The 19813-nt window shown below is 41.1% G+C and overlaps 1 protein-coding gene across 2 annotated transcripts; it reads left to right on the forward strand.

The window, feature by feature from the left end:
* The first annotated feature begins 1436 nt into the window (after positions 1–1436).
* LOC121298659 (lipolysis-stimulated lipoprotein receptor-like) lies at positions 1437–14008 on the forward strand. 2 transcript variants are annotated; one of them, XM_041225821.1, is made up of 11 exons: positions 1437–1607; positions 3344–3673; positions 4084–4203; positions 6079–6135; positions 7417–7563; positions 7950–8135; positions 8521–8574; positions 9212–9340; positions 10077–10395; positions 11112–11493; positions 12351–14008. In XM_041225821.1, exons 1-11 carry the CDS (start codon positions 1568–1570, stop codon positions 12384–12386), a joined length of 1800 nt encoding a protein of 599 aa, XP_041081755.1. In that variant the 5' UTR covers positions 1437–1567; the 3' UTR covers positions 12387–14008. The 2 variants fall into 2 exon arrangements, with proteins under 2 accessions (XP_041081755.1, XP_041081756.1); XM_041225822.1 differs by lacking the exon at positions 6079–6135.
* The last annotated feature ends 5805 nt before the right edge of the window (positions 14009–19813 follow it).

Raw genomic sequence — 19813 nt, forward strand, 5'->3', positions numbered from 1 at the left:
AGGGTGACATAGCCCACATTTTGGTGTAAAAAAGTAGAAAGAGAAAATAAAAGACTTCTTCCTATAGGATTTACCTGTGACAACCAACCCCTAAAACTATGTGATAACCTGCCCCAGCCAGACTTTACATGATAATTTAATTCTCTTAGGACTACTGGGAGAACCTACTGGTTTTGTTTTTACACCAAAAGATATCCGGTTCTATTTAACATGGCCACCAGTTCAAACAAACTCCAGCAGTACTGAGAGTTATAGCATGAATAACAAGATATGCATTTTTTAATAACCTTTATGTTCGAAGGAACTGATCTAAAAAGTAAAAGATGGTTGAGTTCCAGACAACAGAATACACATTTCAATGTTAGCATCACCTGCCTGGGCCATCTAGTTTCATAGCTATGAGCACTGTAACAACCAACCCAGGTCCCCACTACATGCCCACAGTCCCTATATGGTCGGGACAGTCCTAATTTCCTAGCAAATGTCTCGCGTCCCGATACATCATGTATTCTGCACAGTAGAGTTGCTGAAACCCACGCACTGTTCTCTTTGTTCTGTTTACTGACGTGCCGCTAGTGTGGGGTTGAGGGGATACGTCATATATGATAGGGTTTTTTTTTTTTTTTTTTTTTTTTTTTTTTTTTTGCGTGTGACCCCTCCCATGTCTGTGATCCGCCTTTACCTCTCAGCACAAATTGAGCATATGTGGGATGAACTTGAAACATAACACTCTACCTTTACCTCTCAGCAACAGCTGTGTGAATTTTGTAATGACTGTGAATGGATTAACATCCCATCGAGACACATTTAGTACTCGACGAACGAACAACCTGTATATATCGTTCATTCATTTCATCGTTTATTTATTTTCTGCTACTGAAAACGATCTTTATACCCAATAGAAACTACCAGGATTTAAAATAGGCAAATAGGCAAGTTAACACCTAAGCGGACAGCTGAAAACCGGAGTGTTTTTAACTCAAGGTCGTTTTATACATTGAACTTTAATTGGACTGTTGTCATTTGAGTATTCCCAATACAAGAAACCCCCTTTACACATAACACCGCAGTTTAAAAATAAACCTAGCACCTCTTTCCCTGCAACTGCATCCCTCTCTTTCTCAATCATAATGCCACCTGACTCTCAAGTGAACACGCCCTTTCTTACAGGTATACCTGTAGGTCATACCATTCTCTCTTGTTGGGGGTGGAGAACGGTGTAGCCTTGCCTCTATAAAAACATTTACAATTAAAAAAATATAGGAAACAAAGGGGTACATATAGTAAATAGGAGCGTTAAAGGCACAGAAGGTGTCCCAGCGTTTTTTTTTTTTTATTGTTTAACTTTACGAAGTTTCAAGGCATGGTTAACCTGTAGGAATCCCCCCTTCTCGTCGGCGCGTTGCACCACTGTTTCCCTTGTTCCCTGTGTTTGTTTCATGAGTCATTCACCTTACCGAAACTGTTGCAATGGCGGACGAAATTCCTGGTCAAATAAAGTAGCTTTATACTTTTTGGATAGTGTCAGTTAGGCTATATTCACTGAGAAGAAAACTGAGATACAATCATGTCCTGGAGGGTTTTGTTATTGATGCTTTTTTTAATAGGTACGTGTTTTATTTATTTTTTTTAAAATATTATACACAAAAAACAAACAAACAAACAAAATTCTGTTTTAACTACTAATCTGTTCTGCTGAAAAGTATTTGTTATGTATTTGCATGTGTGTATTGTTTCATTTCCAGGTCAGATAAGCTATATATCGATTATTTATTTATTTATTTATTTATTTATTTATTTATGCATGCCCTGCAAAGATAATCATGAAAGATGATACCGTGTAGACTTCGAAATTCATCTCCCAAAGATTTTCCGTATTTTGAATTAAATTTGGTGTAAATAAAGGGGGCGGCTAACAGACCAACATAATTCTAATATAACTTGGGAAAGGAGTTTATAAACAGGATCTATAATACTAGGCCTGAAGTAGGTGGCTCTCGCTGCTTACAGTAACGATAACTCGTTTTTATTTACTTCCAAGCAGATGATAGGTATTCAAAATGGGGAAACTGTATATATTATATAGGTATGTTTTTATTTACTTCCAAGCAGATATAGGTATATCAAAGGGGAAACTGTATATAAATATATATATATATATATATATTTCCCTTTTTTGCTAACGATTGCAACTTTTACGTTCAAACTTCGATCTTTTTAAAAGTATATAATTGTATTAAAAATAATGTAGACTATCCTATAGTACACCCGCCTGGCTTGCTAACATTCCTCCCCAGTACTTTGATCTTAAAAAAATTGAATTCGCATTGACAGTGGTGAGCGGATGTAGTGCGTTGTAAGCTTTAAAGGGCACACACCCTTATAAAATAGGGAAGTAAAGTTTGTTTGCGGTTTTGTTTTCAAAGCTTGCCGGCCTGTCTGAAAATGACGCGTCGTTTATAGTAATGGGATGGTGTGAGACACTAATAACCATTTCGCAGTTTAACCGACGTTGTCTTACTGTAGCGAGTGGGCTAGCTGTGGTTTGAGCAGGTATAATGGCGGGGAATGGTGGTGTAACTTGAGAAACGGCGAAGGTGGGGTTAAGTTTGTATAGTGAGACCAAACACACGTACCGCTTCGATGTTGTGAAGAACTGTTGTGTTTAATTTGCGAGTTGCGCATTGTCCAACAACTTTCCGCTCCGTTTACAAATACTGGTGTTGTTTGATAATACAAACTGCGCACTCTCATGTTTGATCGCGCTTACTGCTTTACTAATTGTGTTTGTTTTCTGACAATGACGGCAAACTACAGAAGAATCCTAATTCTTGGTAACCCTTTTAAGATACAAATTATGCAAACTTTTTTTTTTTTTGTTTTACAATAAGCTGCACGCACAAAAATGTATTTAAGAAACCGTGTGACCAACAGGCGCTTAATCTCTTAGTCGCTGTATAGGGCTTTCAATTAGTGTAGCCAGTCTGTAGATAGATAACAGTGGCTGGGGTTTAATTATTTTTGTTTTCTGAAGCATTTCTCTGTAATTCTCGGAACGGTTTACCGTAGATGTACGCTGTGCAATCACCAAGCATCGTCAGAAAACCGTGTGTCGGTTTCTGAGTGAAAAATAGACTGTATGACCGTTTGAACCACGTAATTATGGTTCAAAATGTCATCCCTCGCATGGAGGATTAAGTTAAAAGGTGTCGCATCACTAGTTTCCCCTGTGGGTGAAAGCTACTTGTTAAAAGTATAGGTTGTTGACGCATCTGGCGTGCAGCGGCATTTACTGCCGGAGTAGTTTACGGTTCTGTATTTATTTGTTCTCTTTTACGTACAGGGTCGTCTCTGGGGATATCGGTGACCTGCCCTCAGAAGCAATATGTGACGATCTTGTTCCAGCCCGTTGTATTGAAATGCAACTACCAGACCACAGCCACCCAGCCCCCCACCATCACGTGGCGGTACAAATCCTTCTGTCAGGACCCTGTGAGTGCGGCCCTCAACCCCAACAGCGTCACCAACCAGATAGCCAACTCCAACCCCAACTACAATCCCAGCACGGAGTGCACAGACCTCAGCCGCACTGTCCGCATCGTGGCCTCCAAGCAGGGTAGCAGCATCACACTGGGGGAGATGTACCAGGGTCGCAGGATCACCATCACAGGCGGTGAGCAGATGACAAGCTCTGTTTATTCATTTGGCAGACTCATTTTTCTAAAGCGACTTACAGGTGTTGCAGGGTTACAGTGCAAGCTTAATATGTAAATAATGTGTAGTTACAGTAAATGGAATCATATATTTAACAAACACCATTTGGGGTTAAAAGACTAGTTTCACAGACACTAATTGGCACTGGACTTCCTCACAAATGGTAACATTAGATGACAAGATCAGAGCTAATTGGTGGTGGGGGGGGGGGGGTTGTCTGTGAAACCGCCTGCTAGTCTGTGGTGTTTGGAGTAGTCTGTTTGTTTGTGTAAAATCAAACGTTGAAGTTCACGCCCCAGCTATATCCTCATGCCACACAAGCGTCGCTGTGGAACATGCCCCACTGCTCCTAATTAATTTTTTGTTTAGATGCTGATCTGAGTTTCGATCAGACTGCCTGGGGTGATGGTGGAGTTTATTACTGTTCAGTGGTATCTGCTCAAGACTTGACTGGAAACAGCGAGGACTACACAGAGCTCATAGTCCTGGGTATGTGAAGATTTTTAACTTTGCGATGCTCCTCCATCAGTTATTGAATTATCGGAATTAGATCATTTTAAATGCACCCTTTTATTTCTGAAAGGTTGGTATTGAAATGCAGCATGCTGCAGACTTCACATATTTGAACTCTCAACCAATGTGTGCACACGTCTGGTCCTCCCAGATTTTATAGGGATCATTAAATAATTATCTGATTATGACTTGGGAGGAGGTTAGTGATTTAGGATGGTGATCAAAAGAAGAGTCTAAATCACGATTACCCCAATGGTGCACCTTGCTCAACCATTAAGATCCCTAATATATATGCGTAAGACACCTACACATAACGAAAAGATTGAGACGTGCAAAGGAGGTAGTGGAAGATGTGGTTTAAGAGAAGATGAGGTAAGCGCATTTTAACAATTCAGATATACTGGTAGGCAAATCCTTATATCACAGCGTTATTTACAGCATTGGCAAGCAGCCTGCTTTTTTCGCCGCAGAAAGCTGGCACAATTCTTCACGCCTTAATGCCCCTTTTGTGACCACGCAAGCTTGCATTTAGTCATTCCTTTTTGTTCTTGCCATTTTACAATCATCTGGTGCCCTAGTAAGGCAGATACCAAAATAGAAGGCTGTTTAAATGAGTAATCGAGTTCTGAGACATGTAACAGAACTGGTACGTGGTTGTAATTCAGTTTGAGAATAAAGTATAGCCAAAGAGAGAATAGTCTACCCAGAAGAAGGCTGTGGGTGTGGGCACGTTTTTTTGAAAGCTGGAATTTCTTGGCTGTTGCATTTGTGAATTTTTTTTTTAGTTGGTGAGTAACTTCTGAAGGTTTATTTCTTGGTAGGTGGTTACATACAGTTGGAGAAGAAACTAATTCTGTGCCAATGAATTTTTTCCTTGCACAGTGTATATTGTGTTACATGACCCAAAACAATGCATAGCAACTTATAGCTCGCTCAAAGGGTATTAAATGGTAATAAAAATCTAATTTGATCGCTTCTCCCTCTCTCAAATGCTTTCTTTGCATGACAAGTTGAACAAGTATTGGTAAGAATAGTCATTAGAGCAGGTGTTCTCAAACCTGGTCCTTCTGGTTCTCATTCCAGCAGAGCTCTTAATCACTTAACTAAACCCTTAATTGAACTTTTTGGTAAGTGGTAGTTTTTCGGTATTGCAAATGGTGCTCTCTCTCTGTAAGCAAAACTTGTGTTTTCATTGTAACTACTTCATGATTGTATTGCAAATGAAGGTACACTTGAGGTTTTCAGAATCTTGCGGATTTGGTTATGCTAGTGACGACTGAGACTTTTTGTTAGCGAGAATGTTATCCTTCTTGAACACGACTCGTATAATGTTTTTGTATCTAATTGCATAGGCTGTGTATGCCAATGGAGTCTGTATAAAGACTGTATTTGTTTCTCTTGCAAGGTCTCTGGTTTAGGTCTTGAACTTCTGTGTGTGCCCCCATTCGAACATCAAAACCGAACAGGCATTGTTACAGATTCAGAACCGTTAACACTGAAAGAAACAAATTCACTGTTTCAATTAGGCTTTTTCAATATCTTCCGGTAATTCATTGAATGAATTACTTTCCGTATATCTTAGCTGCTGACCCTTGCAAGTGAGGTTATAAGTGCTTAACTATTCCTCAGACAAACCTGTCTTTTCTTTTTTGTTTGTGTGCAGTGGTTAAGGCTTGCTCTGAGAGCTGTCGTTTGACAAGGAACACCGTCTTCCACAGGCTGCAGGTTGCAGTAACCCTGTAATGAGACAGACTTCCTGTAGGCTAGCTTTTCTTTCCCGAGAAGCCATCTCGTTTTTGTTTAGGCCGGAACCTTGTTGGTAACAATGGGTTTTTCTCTTTCTGTCCTTAGGGAGGATGTCAAACTCCAAAGATCTGTTGCCAGGCATTGAGGTAGTGGGTGTTGAAGGTACTGACCCCCTGCGTGTTCTTGGTGCGGCAGTGTTTCCATAGAGCGGAGGGGTGTTAGACAGCGAAAAGCAGGATTAGAAAACTTGGTTTCTCAAAGAGTTAGGCTTCTGTAACAGATCTATTGTTTTTGGACTTTGTTTTCACTTCTCATGCCACAGCACTAAATTATTGGATGGCTTTCTCTTCATTCACTTACTCCAACATTGTTTCCTATGTGCGGCGTAGAAAACAAATGTAAAACTCAGCTGGGGTCCTCTACTAGTAATTCAGTTTAAGAAGAAAGTGGATTTATAGTGTTGACAGGAAATATGAGCCTCTAGAACTAAAGTGAAAACAGGATAGGGAGAATAAGCCTGCGTGTACATGTGTCTTTTAAAGCCTTGGGAATTCTTGGCTGTTGCAGTTGTTATGACGACATTAAAAAATGCCGGAATATAAAGGGAGCAAGCACCTGATTTAATACAGTTGATTTCCACCCTACTTCATAGCAGTTATGGTAAATCAAATAATAAGATCAGAAGGTGCACATGGAAGTTGGTTAGTCTCCACTAACTGGCCCAAAGTTCTTATCTGTTGGGTGGAGTTCTAGTGATAAGATGCAAGCAAATGTAGTTAGATTTTTAACAGTGTTGGTATATGCAAGCGCTAAACTACTGTAATCATTTCAACTGGTGAAAGTAGATTTGTTGCCTTTGTTTTAATGTACACCACAGTTAACTACAGTAACTGAGGAGAGTGAGCGGCGCTTGTCATTATTTTAGGGGTAATATTGTTTCGGGTTGATGAGGCTGTCACATGACCGAGAAACACTTTACAACGGCCTTCCTGAAAGTTGGAATATGGAAGTTCAGGTCTAGCTGTGGAACGTCAGGTATTGCTAGAGCAGGACTAACATGCTGGTCAGATTAGCTGGCTGTGGTCCAGCAGCTGTGGCGTCAGCGCTAGCCAGTGGAATGAATAGCAAACACGGAGGCAGAGGACTGCAGTTCTCAGCTTCTAATGCACTTTCATAATTAAACAAAACTGCACCCAAGCTATGCTATCACAGTGCAGACCGGGAGCACAACTTGCTGTGACCACAGCCCTTCCAAACCTCAACTCAACATTTTTAAAATATATATGATATATATAATAATATAATATTTGTTATAAAAACAAACGCAGAATGTATGCATTTCTGCATGCAGGGACTCAGTCCTGCCACACTGCACTGTGGAATTCTGTTCTCCCTCTCGCCTGTGTCAGTGTGTTGACTGTGCCTCTCCCTCCTCCCTCACAGACTGGCTGCTGGTGGTGTTGGTGATCATGGGGTTCCTCTTGCTGTTGATGCTGATTGGGATCTGCTGGTGCCAGTGCTGCCCCCACACCTGCTGCTGCTACGTCAGCTGCCCCTGCTGCCCCGAACGCTGCTGCTGTCCCAGAGCCTGTGAGTACAGCCAGCTTCCTGCAGGGGGCGTATGAACTTTTTTTGGGTCACTAATGCAGTACAGTGCTGATTGGGGGTTAGAACAATTGATTACAAAAAAATACAGTTTGAGTTCTTTGTATATTGCTTTTTTTATTTTTGGTTGAGGACAAGCCTTGGCAAACCGAAAACAATATACAAAATGAACCTAAACAAGAAAATACCTAAATTACCTTAAGAGAATTATGATACGACGTACCTGTATCAGATCCTGAAACCTTTTTTTTTTTTAAAAACAAATAGTTTCAGGTTTCGTTGTGTTTACAAACTTGCTTTTAAATACGGACGCTACCGTGCCCTTTAACTGCTCTGGACTGATCGCTTCCTCCCTCCGGTTTCCTCCGCAGTGTATGAAGCTGGGAAAGCCGTGACGTCGGGGGTGCCCAGCATGTATGCACCCAGCATGTACGCACCCAGCAACTACTCCCACCCCAGCCTGGCCCACATGGTGCCCGTTGGTTCTGCATATCCCATGATGCCCATCGTTCCCAGTCGCAACGGGTACATGGCAGACTACGATGGAGCCAGCTCGGGCAAGTAGTTCTGTTATCCTCCCCCTGGCAGGTGGTGACACCTGTGCAGGGCGCCCCCTGTGTGCCACATTTGGAAGAATGCTTATTTCTGTCTCTTCACTTGTCCATATGCATGTCATGCATTTTTACTTGAAAGCAGTGTTTTAATGTGCTTTACCATGGTATTAAAACGCATTTGCTAGCCTGAAGACGTCTTGCTCCTATAATTTTTAATTCAACTAATTGTTGTCATTTCTGTACATAATTGTGATGTATGTCGTGGAGCTCAGCTTCAGCCTCATACAGGGGGTGCATGCACTGAACAGGGTGAGTACAAATCTGCGTGTTTTACAAAATGCAGTTTTGTTTTACATTGGTTTTTTGTTTGTTTTTGTTTTTACTCCAGTCGGACATCACTCCCAGGTACCTCTCTTGCACGATCAAGATGGTGTGAATTCTGGTAAGCGGAGCAGTTACAGATCTTCAGTGCTGAAAGGCTGTGTTTTAACTAGAGACCTGCATTGTAGCTTCAGGAAAGAACGCCACTTAAAACAGCAAACCATCTTTAATAATCTGTCTGCATTTTATTTACTTTTATCAGTACAAGGGGGAGAAATGGTGGTGGGTTTCCGTTCACTTTTCATTGCTTTCTTGTAATATTTTATGTATCAGATTTGCAGCCCAATTTATTTTGAGCTCTCCTGGTAAAGGCAGGGCTCTGTCATGTGCCGGGTGCAGTAAAGAAAGCGTGGGTTTGGATTCTCTGCCACCCCAGTGTGTTAAGGACGCAAAACTGACACTTCCTGCTCATTGTCTACTGGGCTGTACTTGTGACAATCTGCAGGGCTGTCCTTTTGTCCTTCATGGGCCACCATCCACTGTAGAGCTATAGACTTCACAAAAGGGCAACCCTGGCACTATTTACATACTTTTGAAACTACAGTGAACTTAAGCAAATAGTTATTTAATTTTGAAAGGGAGCATAAACGCTGTACACTCACCACTCTTTGAACCTATCGTTAACCATTTCAGATATCGCGTTTCCATTTGTATTGTAATATTTTACACTCGCTGTATTTTGCTTCCTAACATTTCAGTGCGTAGTGGGTATCGAATTCAGGCAAACCAGGTAGACGACTCGATGAGGGTCCTTTACTACATGGAAAAGGAGCTGGCTAACTTTGATCCCACTCGCCCCGGAGATGTCAATGGGAAATATGAGAAATGTACGTCCTTCTATATTCAAATAATCCAAAACAGTTACCATGCCATCGAATACATACAAGTAACTCCACTGTAAACACAATATGCAAGTCATAGCGAAATCCACGAAACAGTGTTATTTATGTAATACACACACATGGTCCTCAAGTATATTTTATGGTAAATAGTGTCAGTTTAAGCATCGTAAACAACTTTAAAAAAGCAGGGTTTTTTTCTTGTTGTTTGTTTGGGGGGATTCCCTTTAAAGTACAGCACAGGATGATTAATGAACGGATTGTGTGCGAGATCTGACATTGGTCTGTTCTACATTTTGGGGCATATCCCCAAACATAAAACATGTAGATTCATATGCCAAACTTTCTTTTTTTTTTTTTTTTTTTTAAATCTATATTTAACTACTCAAATGCCTGCCCATGCCAATATCCCACTTAAATTCTACTAGCATACAACGGATGTAAGACTCCTATTGCGTAGCTGTTTCACCCATTCCAGGTTTTACTACGAGCTTGATCTGCCCCAGTATATAGGTAGTAAGCTCAGGTGTGTCTTATTAAACTCGTAGTAAAACCAGAACTGGGTCAAACCGCTTTGCAATGGGAGTCTAATTTCCATCCCTGCATTGAGTGAATTTTGGTCATGATCTGCTGTGTTATTTTCACGCTGATGTTTGTAATTGCAGAGTTATGACTATGGTGTTGGATGTTACTGATGTGCCTCTTTTAAAAATCATTTTTCCAGTGACGGGAATGAGTGAGGTGAGCTCTCTTCACGAGCCGGTGGACCCGCGCTCCAACATGCGCGACGGGATGGGCCGGGTGCGCAACCAGGCGATGATGCCCATCATGGACGTGGACGAGAACATGAGCCTGGTGAGCAGCGTCTCGCGCCACACCGACCCCCGGTACCGCAACAACTCCAGCAGCCGTGGAAGGAGGGACAGAGGCGATTATATTCCCAGCCAGGGGCGGGCTCACTCCATGGACAACCTTGATGACCTGGACCGCAGTTACCGTGACACCCACTACAGGGGCGGGGCTGACCGAGGGGGGCGTGGCAAGTGAGTGGCAAAGTTCCGTTCCATTCTAGCTTCCTCTGGTTGACTCTTAATTTTGCTCCACAGTGAGACTTTGCAATTAAGTCCAGTCAAGGACCAACAAAATAGCCTTTTCTTTGCAAACTAATTTTATAGTTTGTTTGCTTTTTTTATTTTTAAATGTGCCAATTTGTTTTTGGTGTATGATGTTCTTTTTATTGGAGGTCATTTTAACAGTGGTTTGGGACTTCTGATGGTGCTCTTAACACTGAATACAGGGGCCCTGATATTGAAAGTGACTTTAGAATAAAGCAAGAGAGGACTAAAACAGCGCCATTAATTGAGGCACCATTAAAGCAAGCATTTTTTTTTTTTGGTATGCTTTCCCAGAAAAGAGAATATATATATATATCTGAATGTATTTCATATATCTAGAGAACTTATTGAATTGTAATGGAATGTGATGGACATTCTTTTTTCACAAGTTCAGAGTATCCAGGTGGGCTAGTGTAAATCTGAGCCTGATTCTCTATACTGCACTAAGGAACTAAAGGTGAATACTATTCCCTGCAATGTGAAATGGGGTCAAAGTCTATCAAACAAACGTACCGCACTTCTTATAATAGACTTCAGAAAAACTGAAAATAAAAAGATCAGCTAGCTTAATACAGAACTCACTTTACAGACTAGGTTGCCTTCTTGAATAAGTAGTCAGTTGTTTCTTGTTTTGTTTTCTTTAGCTCTGGTGTTGACCGTGACGACCCCTGGAGGCGTGACTACTCCCCTGACGACCGTCGCCGAGGGGATCCCTACGAGAGGCGGAGCCGTAGCCGTGACGACCTGCGAGACCTCGACCGACGCGACAGCCCCCCTCCCCGCGGAGGGTACGATGACAGCTTCCTGGAGGAGGCGCTGAGGAGGAAGCAGCTGCAGAACCAGCCCCGCTCGGGTAGCCGTGACAACCTGGACAGAGCCAGCGACTCCACGTACCGCTCCGGAGGAAACAGGAGGGACCGGCGCAGGAACTCTGACGACAGCTTCCCCACGCCTCCACCCCCACTGTACACTGACACGGAGTCTCCCTCCTCCTCTAAAGGCAGGGGCAAGGGCAATCTGCGCAAGGTAACTAACTCTATACATCCGATATATTGCAATGTGAAGCTTGGGAATGAGAAAAGGCAATTTGACCCGTCGAGGCTCGTCCCTTGTTGGCACACCTTTTCTGTTTTCTGTTCTAAACTTACTACCTTATGCAGCTTCTGTTCATGTTCTCTTGTTCTTTCTCTCTCTGCTAAATTTGAAATATTGTCTTGGGCTAACTTTAAGTATTGTTTGTTTCTAAATAGTTAGTAGTTTTAAAATACGCCACAGGTACGTATTTTAAAGAGACTTTTTTTGTTCATGGTGTATAGCCATACACTTCTATTACTTTATAAACAGACCATAATGAAATTCACAATGCAACGCTAGGGTTAAATTTGAATTGTTTGGCCACTATCCTTGAGGCTTTACCAGTAACTCTGACATCGATCCATCACTTTAAAGAGCACACGGCTTCAAGTGTAATTTAACTTTTTTTTTTTTTTTTTTTTATATATTTATTTCCTGTCATTTGGCGTTCTGGGTTCTGTTGTATTCTATATTTCCTTTAAGTGCTGACCTTGGAGTAACAGGACCAAACAACACCATTGTTAGGAAAATGCCAGTTTAAAAATGTGAAGCTACTCGCCTCTTTTGAAGCATTCAGCATTCCCATAGCTTAGGTATGTGTAAGTTTTTGTAAAAGCCTCCAAGACTGGCAGAGTAAAGACTTGGTGTTTTTTCCAGACCAACTCTTAAGAGACTGATGCATGTATATGGTTTCCAATCACTGGGTGGACAATGGGGGGGCCCCCCCAATTTCAAGATGACTCTGAGGTTGTAATAATTCCAATGTAAACAGACGTTTTCCAAGCATGCTTCCATCTCTTGTGTTTCAGAATGGAGCTGTGAGTCGGGAGAGCTTGGTGGTCTGAGAGCGGATTTCTTGTGTGTTCTGGAACACCTCCTTTTAATTCTTACTGGATGCTTCTCTTTGTGTGCTGAGAATGAGGCCAATCAAACCCTGATTCATCAGTGTTCAACACAAGTCTTCAACTCACAGCTACTGGTAGATCAATGTTGTAATAAACATATTCTGCAAGGGATGGTTTTGGTTTTTTTGGGGTCCCGCCCCACCCCCAATAGATGTTTGGGGCGTCTTCAGAATAACATTGCTTTTTTTTTTTTTTTAATGTGTTAGTTTTCATGGTTTCTCTGTATGTACACACAGACAGTTTGCTGTCTAGAAAGCATCGTGTTCATCCACTGCCTCGAATGTGTGACTGTAAGTGCATCTGTAAAGAGACACTCGAGGCATTGGCTGAACTGCTTTGTCTCCTGGACTAGATTTCATGTAATAGTTGTTGGATTTTATAACCAGATTAATTACTGCAATAGAATCAGATGAAAATGTGTTTAGTTAGAATAGTGTTTGCCAATATATTGGTGGTTTTATATTCAGTTAACCACTAATTCTGCATGAGTAAAGAGGCTTGGTCCCACTGAATCACTGTGCCACCCTGAGCAAGTCACTTAACCTCCTTGTGCTTTTAAAAAAAAAAAAAAAAATATATATATATATATATATATACTCAAACCTTTTACTGCATGCATGAGTCAGAACTAGGCACTTAGCCATACCACACTAATACTGTTACCTGTGTTTAGTGTAAGTGACTCATTTTTGTAGATTTGTACTATTGATAGACTCCAAAGCACAGTTATTAGGAGCCCATGAGTTGGAGCCACTAACTCCGCTTACAAATACGACAGACAGCCAATGCTATGTAGATTTAAATCTAGCAGGAGTTAGCTGGCAGCATGGTGTCAGTAAAGATGACATTAATAGAATCAGATCCTTCCATATTTAGATGCGTATTGACTGTGCAGCTATGACAATTAGGTGTGTATATTAGTTGATTTACTGCAATTGCACACACAGTTCTGGAGTGACTTGGTGTTCTGCAAGTCAGGCAGTATTCTGTTGGGATGATCTCTGTGAAGTGGTGCTGACAACCCCCTCTATTATCTGCATCGCAAATCAAAGCGATCTGAAGTTGTTTGCTTAATGACAATTCAGAGAGACAACCAATATCGCCTATTAAGCCTGTTATGCCTGATTTCTCAGACACCCTGTAAGCTTCTGATTTGGCTGAGAGCAGGAACTCGTTAATGATGCCTGATGGGGTGTGAATGTTTGATTGGTGCATTAGACATCTAATAATGAGCAGCCCTGTTTGCAGCCAATAGCATTGCAGAGAAATGTTAATGCTGGTAATTGTGTAATTAATTGTTTTAAGATAATACCTCTTTATTTTTATAATTGCTTTTGGTTTAAATAGGCTTTTAAAGAATATTGGCTATCTTTTTTTTAAATCTTGTATTGACATTTCATTTTGCAATTGTTTTTATTGTAAATGTCAATTATGTACAGTTTACTAAATTTGCATCAGATTTGAAATTGTTGTAAATAAGACTAATTTAGTACAATGTTCGCAAAATATGCATCTGTATTGGTTTTGGTAATGTGAAGCATAAACTATTTTTTAAGTGTAAACAGTTGGTGTGTTTATTTGTTTTTTTTTGTTTTTTATTTATTTTTTCTCAATTCTAGTTGCACACTAAAACGCTGAATAAATTCATATTTTATGCATTTACAAATACCAATACTAGGTATTAGTTTGGGATATATATATATATTAATTAGTCAACTGTTCTGTTGAGCAATAACTGAATGGCAAATACAGCATGGTTGACATCACATTAATAACACCTGTTTCCATGGATACTCAAGCCCTGTCAGTGGATTACACTGATTGAGACGAGATCACAATAGAAGGGCAGCTCTGAATTCTTTGCAGCTACCTAAGAACAGTGTATTTTATTAATGAATACGACTTTTTGTTTTATTAATAGTCAACGGTCTAAGGATTAAACATCAGCAGGACTAATAGTTGGAGGGTTTCTCAGTGTCGTGAATGGTAGTTTTTATGTTGTAGCAAATTAAGTTGTCATCCTTGTGAAATGCATCTGAATGCATCCAAGACGCTAGCGTTGAATGCTTTCTGACGTTGCTAATCACTAATCATTGCATCTACAGTACACAGACACTAATCGTTGCATCTACAGTACACAGACACTAATCGTTGCATCTACAGTACACACAGACACTAATCATTGCATCTACAGTACACACAGACACTAACCATTGCATCTACAGTACACACAGACACATGATACTCATTTTGTTATTGCTCTGAGAAGTTTGGGAACCACAGATTTTTAAATGGGGAATATGCCAGGACCTATCAGAAAAAAATCCTCTTTGCAAATATGTTGAAAATGTATGGCAGAAAAAAAAAAAAAAAAAAAAACAGGACAGGCCCTGTAAATCACAAGACAGGCAACCTACTTATGAACAGACTCGAACTTCTGTGCTTTTATAAGGAACACACATTCATTAAATATACAACATACAACATGAACCATTTTAATCTAGCTCAAAATTATGATTTGCCTAGCAACCACACCAGACCATCCTCAGGGGTTAGCAACAACCTCAAAATTCCAGATAAGGCCAATACAGTGGAAACAGACCTGGACCAGGGACATTTCTACCAAACTGTTAAAACCCAAACTGACTCACAAAACAGACATCTGCGCAACAGTATTTGTAAGCCTTGTTCTAACAGGAACCCTTGGGGTTCGGCGCTTCGATAGAGAGCCCTTTAGCCTGTGGAGCAGACTGGCCTTGCTTGCTAGCCTTGGCGGCCTACAGCCCTGCTGCCCTTGTCTGTCCTAACGTTTTGGAGTAATCTTTTTCTGGCAGTATCAAAACCTCAGCTCCTGGAACCACAGCCTCCCCGAGACTGTCGTGACTCTCAAAGGCGTCGACGAGAAGCTTGGCGATCCCTTCTTGGTGGACCTCCAATCCAGGGTCCAAATCGTCTCTGAGGAACTGGTGATCAAAGAAGCGAGGGTCAAAGATTCGGGGGGGGTCTACATCCTCCGACGAGGGAACAAGACCTTGGCCTGTCACGAGGTGGATGTCCAAGACACCACGACCTCCACGTGTCCCACGCCAATCTGGAGCAGGAGACTCTGAAGGACATCACCCAGGCTGAGATCTTCACTCTGTGGGGGGACTGGCAGCCTTGCGATAGGTGTGGAGGAACCGGGGAAAGGAAGAAGGCCGGATTCTGCTCCGTCAGGATGGTTCCTGCCTCTTCCGGGATGCAGGAGACTGCTCCCTGCGGGCTGACGAAGCTGAAATTGGGGGGAATTCTCGGGAATGCTTCCTTCAGATGTGGTCCCGAGATTCAAATACAGACCTGTTATGAAAACTGTTCGGCTGACACTGAGGAGACTCTGAAATTTCTGGAGCTGCTTTCCATGGCGATCGTGAAACCCTACAAGATCTTGGTCTACAGCAATGCCACCCTGAACTGTCCGAGTGCATCTATGTACAGGTAATTTGAAATGATGACTCTACAGAGGTAGTGAATGGATGGTATTTTGCACACCACTGTACTGACAGTGTGTCTTGAGTACTAAAACCTCTTGCCTGTTATTCAAGAAGGGACGATTATACATGCACATACACCAAGATATCTAGATTCCAAAATGAGATGCAGTAAAAAAAAAAAATAATAATAAAAAATAAAAAGTTTATCCGCAGTGTACAATTAGTCAATATACATATCATTGTACTATGACGGCAGGTAACATATTCCGTATTGCTTTGCAGTACCCTTTGAGCTGACACGTTTCTGCAGACAGGCCAGTAGATGGCGCTATGTCCTTGCAGTTAGCGGTCCACGCAATGAAATACTTGTTGGAATTCTTGGAATTCTCCCTCGCATTTAATCGAATAGCGAGCACGAACTCAACACAATACTTCATTCTTCAAAACCCCCACAAAGACGGGAGCAATCTGTCGCTGGAAAGCTGCGGTATTATTAGTGCATAATGACAAGTGCTGGATTTTTTTTTTGCTGTCTAAAAATAGGTATTTCAAGATGTTTCACGATTAAACATAATATTTATTATAACAGAAAAAAAAAAAAACGATTTGGCATTCAAAATTGATTATTTTCTAATCATGCAGCAAACGTTGCGGTAGGCGTTATAACATGGTATGCAGTATTTCGCAACAAGGAAACGCCCATCTGAACGGGCTAGGATGGACTGAGTTCGACCCTTCAGTGCATGTGACGAAGAGCAACGGGTTGAGCCCTTGATACACAATACACACAGGCAGCATGCATCTACACCTCATTTAATACAACCGTTATATATTCCCTCCATCTGTTTAAGTGAGGGACAGTATATTATGTGTGTGCGTTAAAAGGCAAATTTGCTGGATTTATTTTTTAAATGGTTCGGGCAGGCCCCACTCCAGCTGTTCTTATACCAGCAAAACTGTAAACCGTAGCTTTCCTCTGTTTTATACCTGTTATTGATATAAACCTAGCTATGTATTCATCGCCATATTTATTATATTGTATAATTAATGAATATTTGTCAATGAATGATATTCGAGATTTTTTGTATCTTCGTTATATATGTGATATGTAACATTCTGTAATAAATATTTAATAAAATGTTTTAATAGAAAATAATAATAATAATAATAATAATAATAATAATAATAATAATAGTTTTATCCCTTCTTTAATTCGTTTTTTGAGAGGTGGGAAAGGTCTCCTTGATGTACAAAACGCATTGACAGTGCTGAAAAGAACTAGGAATACATAACTTAGTTTAGTTTCGTTTCGTAAAAACGCTTTGAAAATATGGCCTGTCATCTCACGCTGTATGGGTGGCGGGAAAACATGTGGCTTCTCAAACTGAGTGAAAATAATTCGAGTCAGCTGAAAATGCTATAGTCTCAACTGATAGTAGACCTACTACCTTTGACCTTGAACTGCTTAGATCACTAAAGCCCTGTGACATCACATGAGAGAGTTTTTACAAGAGCTGTGAGGCTCAGTTGCATCAAAGCTGCTATCTAGATGCATTCCAAATGTAAGGGCAGAGCAGTCTGAATGAGTCGGGCACTCCTTCAATCAGTCTGCTGGACAGTGTTCTGCGGCTTGACCCAGCCGCCTTGTTTTGTCCAAATGGTTCTCAACACAATGAATTAACTTGGTAGTACCAAAGCCTGGATGGGGACAAACCTAACAGGGCTTGGTAAAAAATCTCCAGTCAAGGGCCAGCATGCATTTTGGAGAAGTTAGAAGATCCCCAAGATCAAGGATTCAGGTGGCTACATCTACAAGGGTGAAGGAGACTCTAGTTCACTACGAAGTGGAGATCCAAGAAGTCTATGAATTCCACATATCCCACGCCGGCTTATGGCAGAAGCTACGAGCGAACTTGACCGAGGATTTAGGAGCCGGCAGGCAGGTGGAAGTCTTTACGCACTGGAACAGATGGCACGTTTGCGATCGGCGCGGCTCCGAGGGAGAGAGGAGGGGTTTTGTTACGGAAGGGTAATCCAGCACAGCGTTCCGGTTTGGGACGCTCTCCCGTGCGGTCTGATGAGGATCAGGCTGGAACCGCTTGGAAAAGAGTTCACAGGTTTTGGCTCAGAGCTCAGGGTCGAGCTCTGCCATGTAACCTGTTAAGAGGACAGACCTTTCTGTGACAGGTTTTTATTTTTATAGTGTGCAGACATTGTGGTTATGTTGCTCCCAGTTTTTTTTTTTTTCTCAAAACTTTATGGTTGATTTGAGCGTCTAAGTTCTAGGACTGAATACCCTTCCTCATTAAAGTAATCGCAGCCTGACTTGTACAGTGATTGTAATTTATGTAATAAAGAACTTCGCCGATTTCAAGTTCCTTATAAAATTGTATAGCTAACTTGAAATCTCCAACTGCTCAAAAGCTGAAAGCAATTTAAAAAAATCTCCAACTGCTCAAAAGCTGAAAGCAATTTAAAAAATATCTAATTAAGCTTGTTCTAAATTAAGGGTTTAGTTAAGTAATTGAGAGCTGGGTTGGAATGAAAACCAGCAGACACAGGACCAGGACTGGGGAAACCCTGGTCTAGAGTATTCTAAGTGCCAGGACGGTATTCTTAATTCGTAATTGTAGTTTTTAAAAAAAAAACAATTTCATTTGAGACTAAACCCTGGATCCCTCATCTGTTTGCAGCCCATTGTACTGGATGAAAGAATCTCACCCGGTCACCCATCGGGAACTGCTGAATCAGGACGACAGCTCGACCTACCGCATCAGCCATGTGTTTACTGTGTTGACAGTAACGACTTTCCTTTTCGTGCTTGTTGGGTTAGTGAAGTATTACTTCCGGGCTTTAAGCGAAGGGTGTGCAAAGCGTATAGAGACGACAACGGATGAAAAGACGACACACGAAATGAAGGAGGCAGAATGTCTAATGGAATAAACCAAAAGCCAGGGCTGCCTTGCTTGGTGTTTTGTCTGCAAATACAAAACCGTACTCGTGCCCATACAGCTTCATGAGCTAAATAGGTCGACAGTGTGCAGTTTTGAAAGAAACACATGCTATTGCAACCAGGGAATTTTTTTTTTTTTTTAAATATCTGGTACTACTTTAGGTTATAATAATCTCTATTTTTATATAGCGCCTTTCATAGTGGAAAACCATCACAAAGCACTTTACAAGATACCAGACTAGGGTGTGTGAACTATGCATCAGCTGCAGAGTCACTTACAACAACGTCTCACCCGAAAGATGGAGCACAAGGAGGTGAAGTGACTCGCTTAGGGTCACACAGTGAGTCAGTGGCTGAGCTGGGATCTGAACCTGGGACCTCCTGGTTACAAACTCGTTTCTTTAACCACAGAGCCTCCTAGGTTAAAGAAAGCTACACCTTCTGGATCCTTAAAAAACTTAGCAGTTCCATGAAACCTAAATAACTTAATCACTGTTATATCCCCTTCAGTCACTGCGTGCATAATTGTACCAAGTTTCCTATCTATGTATCTATTTTAGAATGAATGTATGTTTTGTTTGTTTTTGTTGTTTTTTTGGCAGGGACACAAACCTTTTAAATTTCTGAAAAAACACCAGACTGGATGGGTGCAGTAAAAAGTCAAAAATAAAAATACAACATACACACACACACACCGATAAAAACAGTTCACTCTGGAAAATCAATATTCAGTGATGTTAACAGGTGGTTTCGATAAAAAAAACAAAACAAAACAAAACACCAACATTATTATTAATATAACGTTAACGGGTTAGATCATTAAACGCTAATTCAAACGTAACCGCCTGAATAATTGATGCTCGCCACACTGCGTGCAATTTGAAAACATGATTTCGCGGCCGGCTTTTAAGGAGGTACCAAAATAATAATAATAGAAAAAAAAG

The sequence above is a fragment of the Polyodon spathula genome, chromosome 24 (assembly GCF_017654505.1).
Source record: "Polyodon spathula isolate WHYD16114869_AA chromosome 24, ASM1765450v1, whole genome shotgun sequence".
Taxonomy (NCBI): domain Eukaryota; kingdom Metazoa; phylum Chordata; class Actinopteri; order Acipenseriformes; family Polyodontidae; genus Polyodon; species Polyodon spathula.

Excerpts from the sequence above, each read along its gene's own strand:
- LOC121298659 (XM_041225821.1), top strand. The coding sequence starts at position 1,568 with ATGTCCTGGAGGGTTTTGTTATTGATGCTTTTTTTAATAG. Across the intron at positions 1,608-3,343 it reads ATTGATGCTTTTTTTAATAG|GGTCGTCTCTGGGGATATCG; the intron begins GTACGTGTTTTA and ends TTTTACGTACAG. Across the intron at positions 9,341-10,076 it reads CAATGGGAAATATGAGAAAT|TGACGGGAATGAGTGAGGTG; the intron begins GTACGTCCTTCT and ends TCATTTTTCCAG.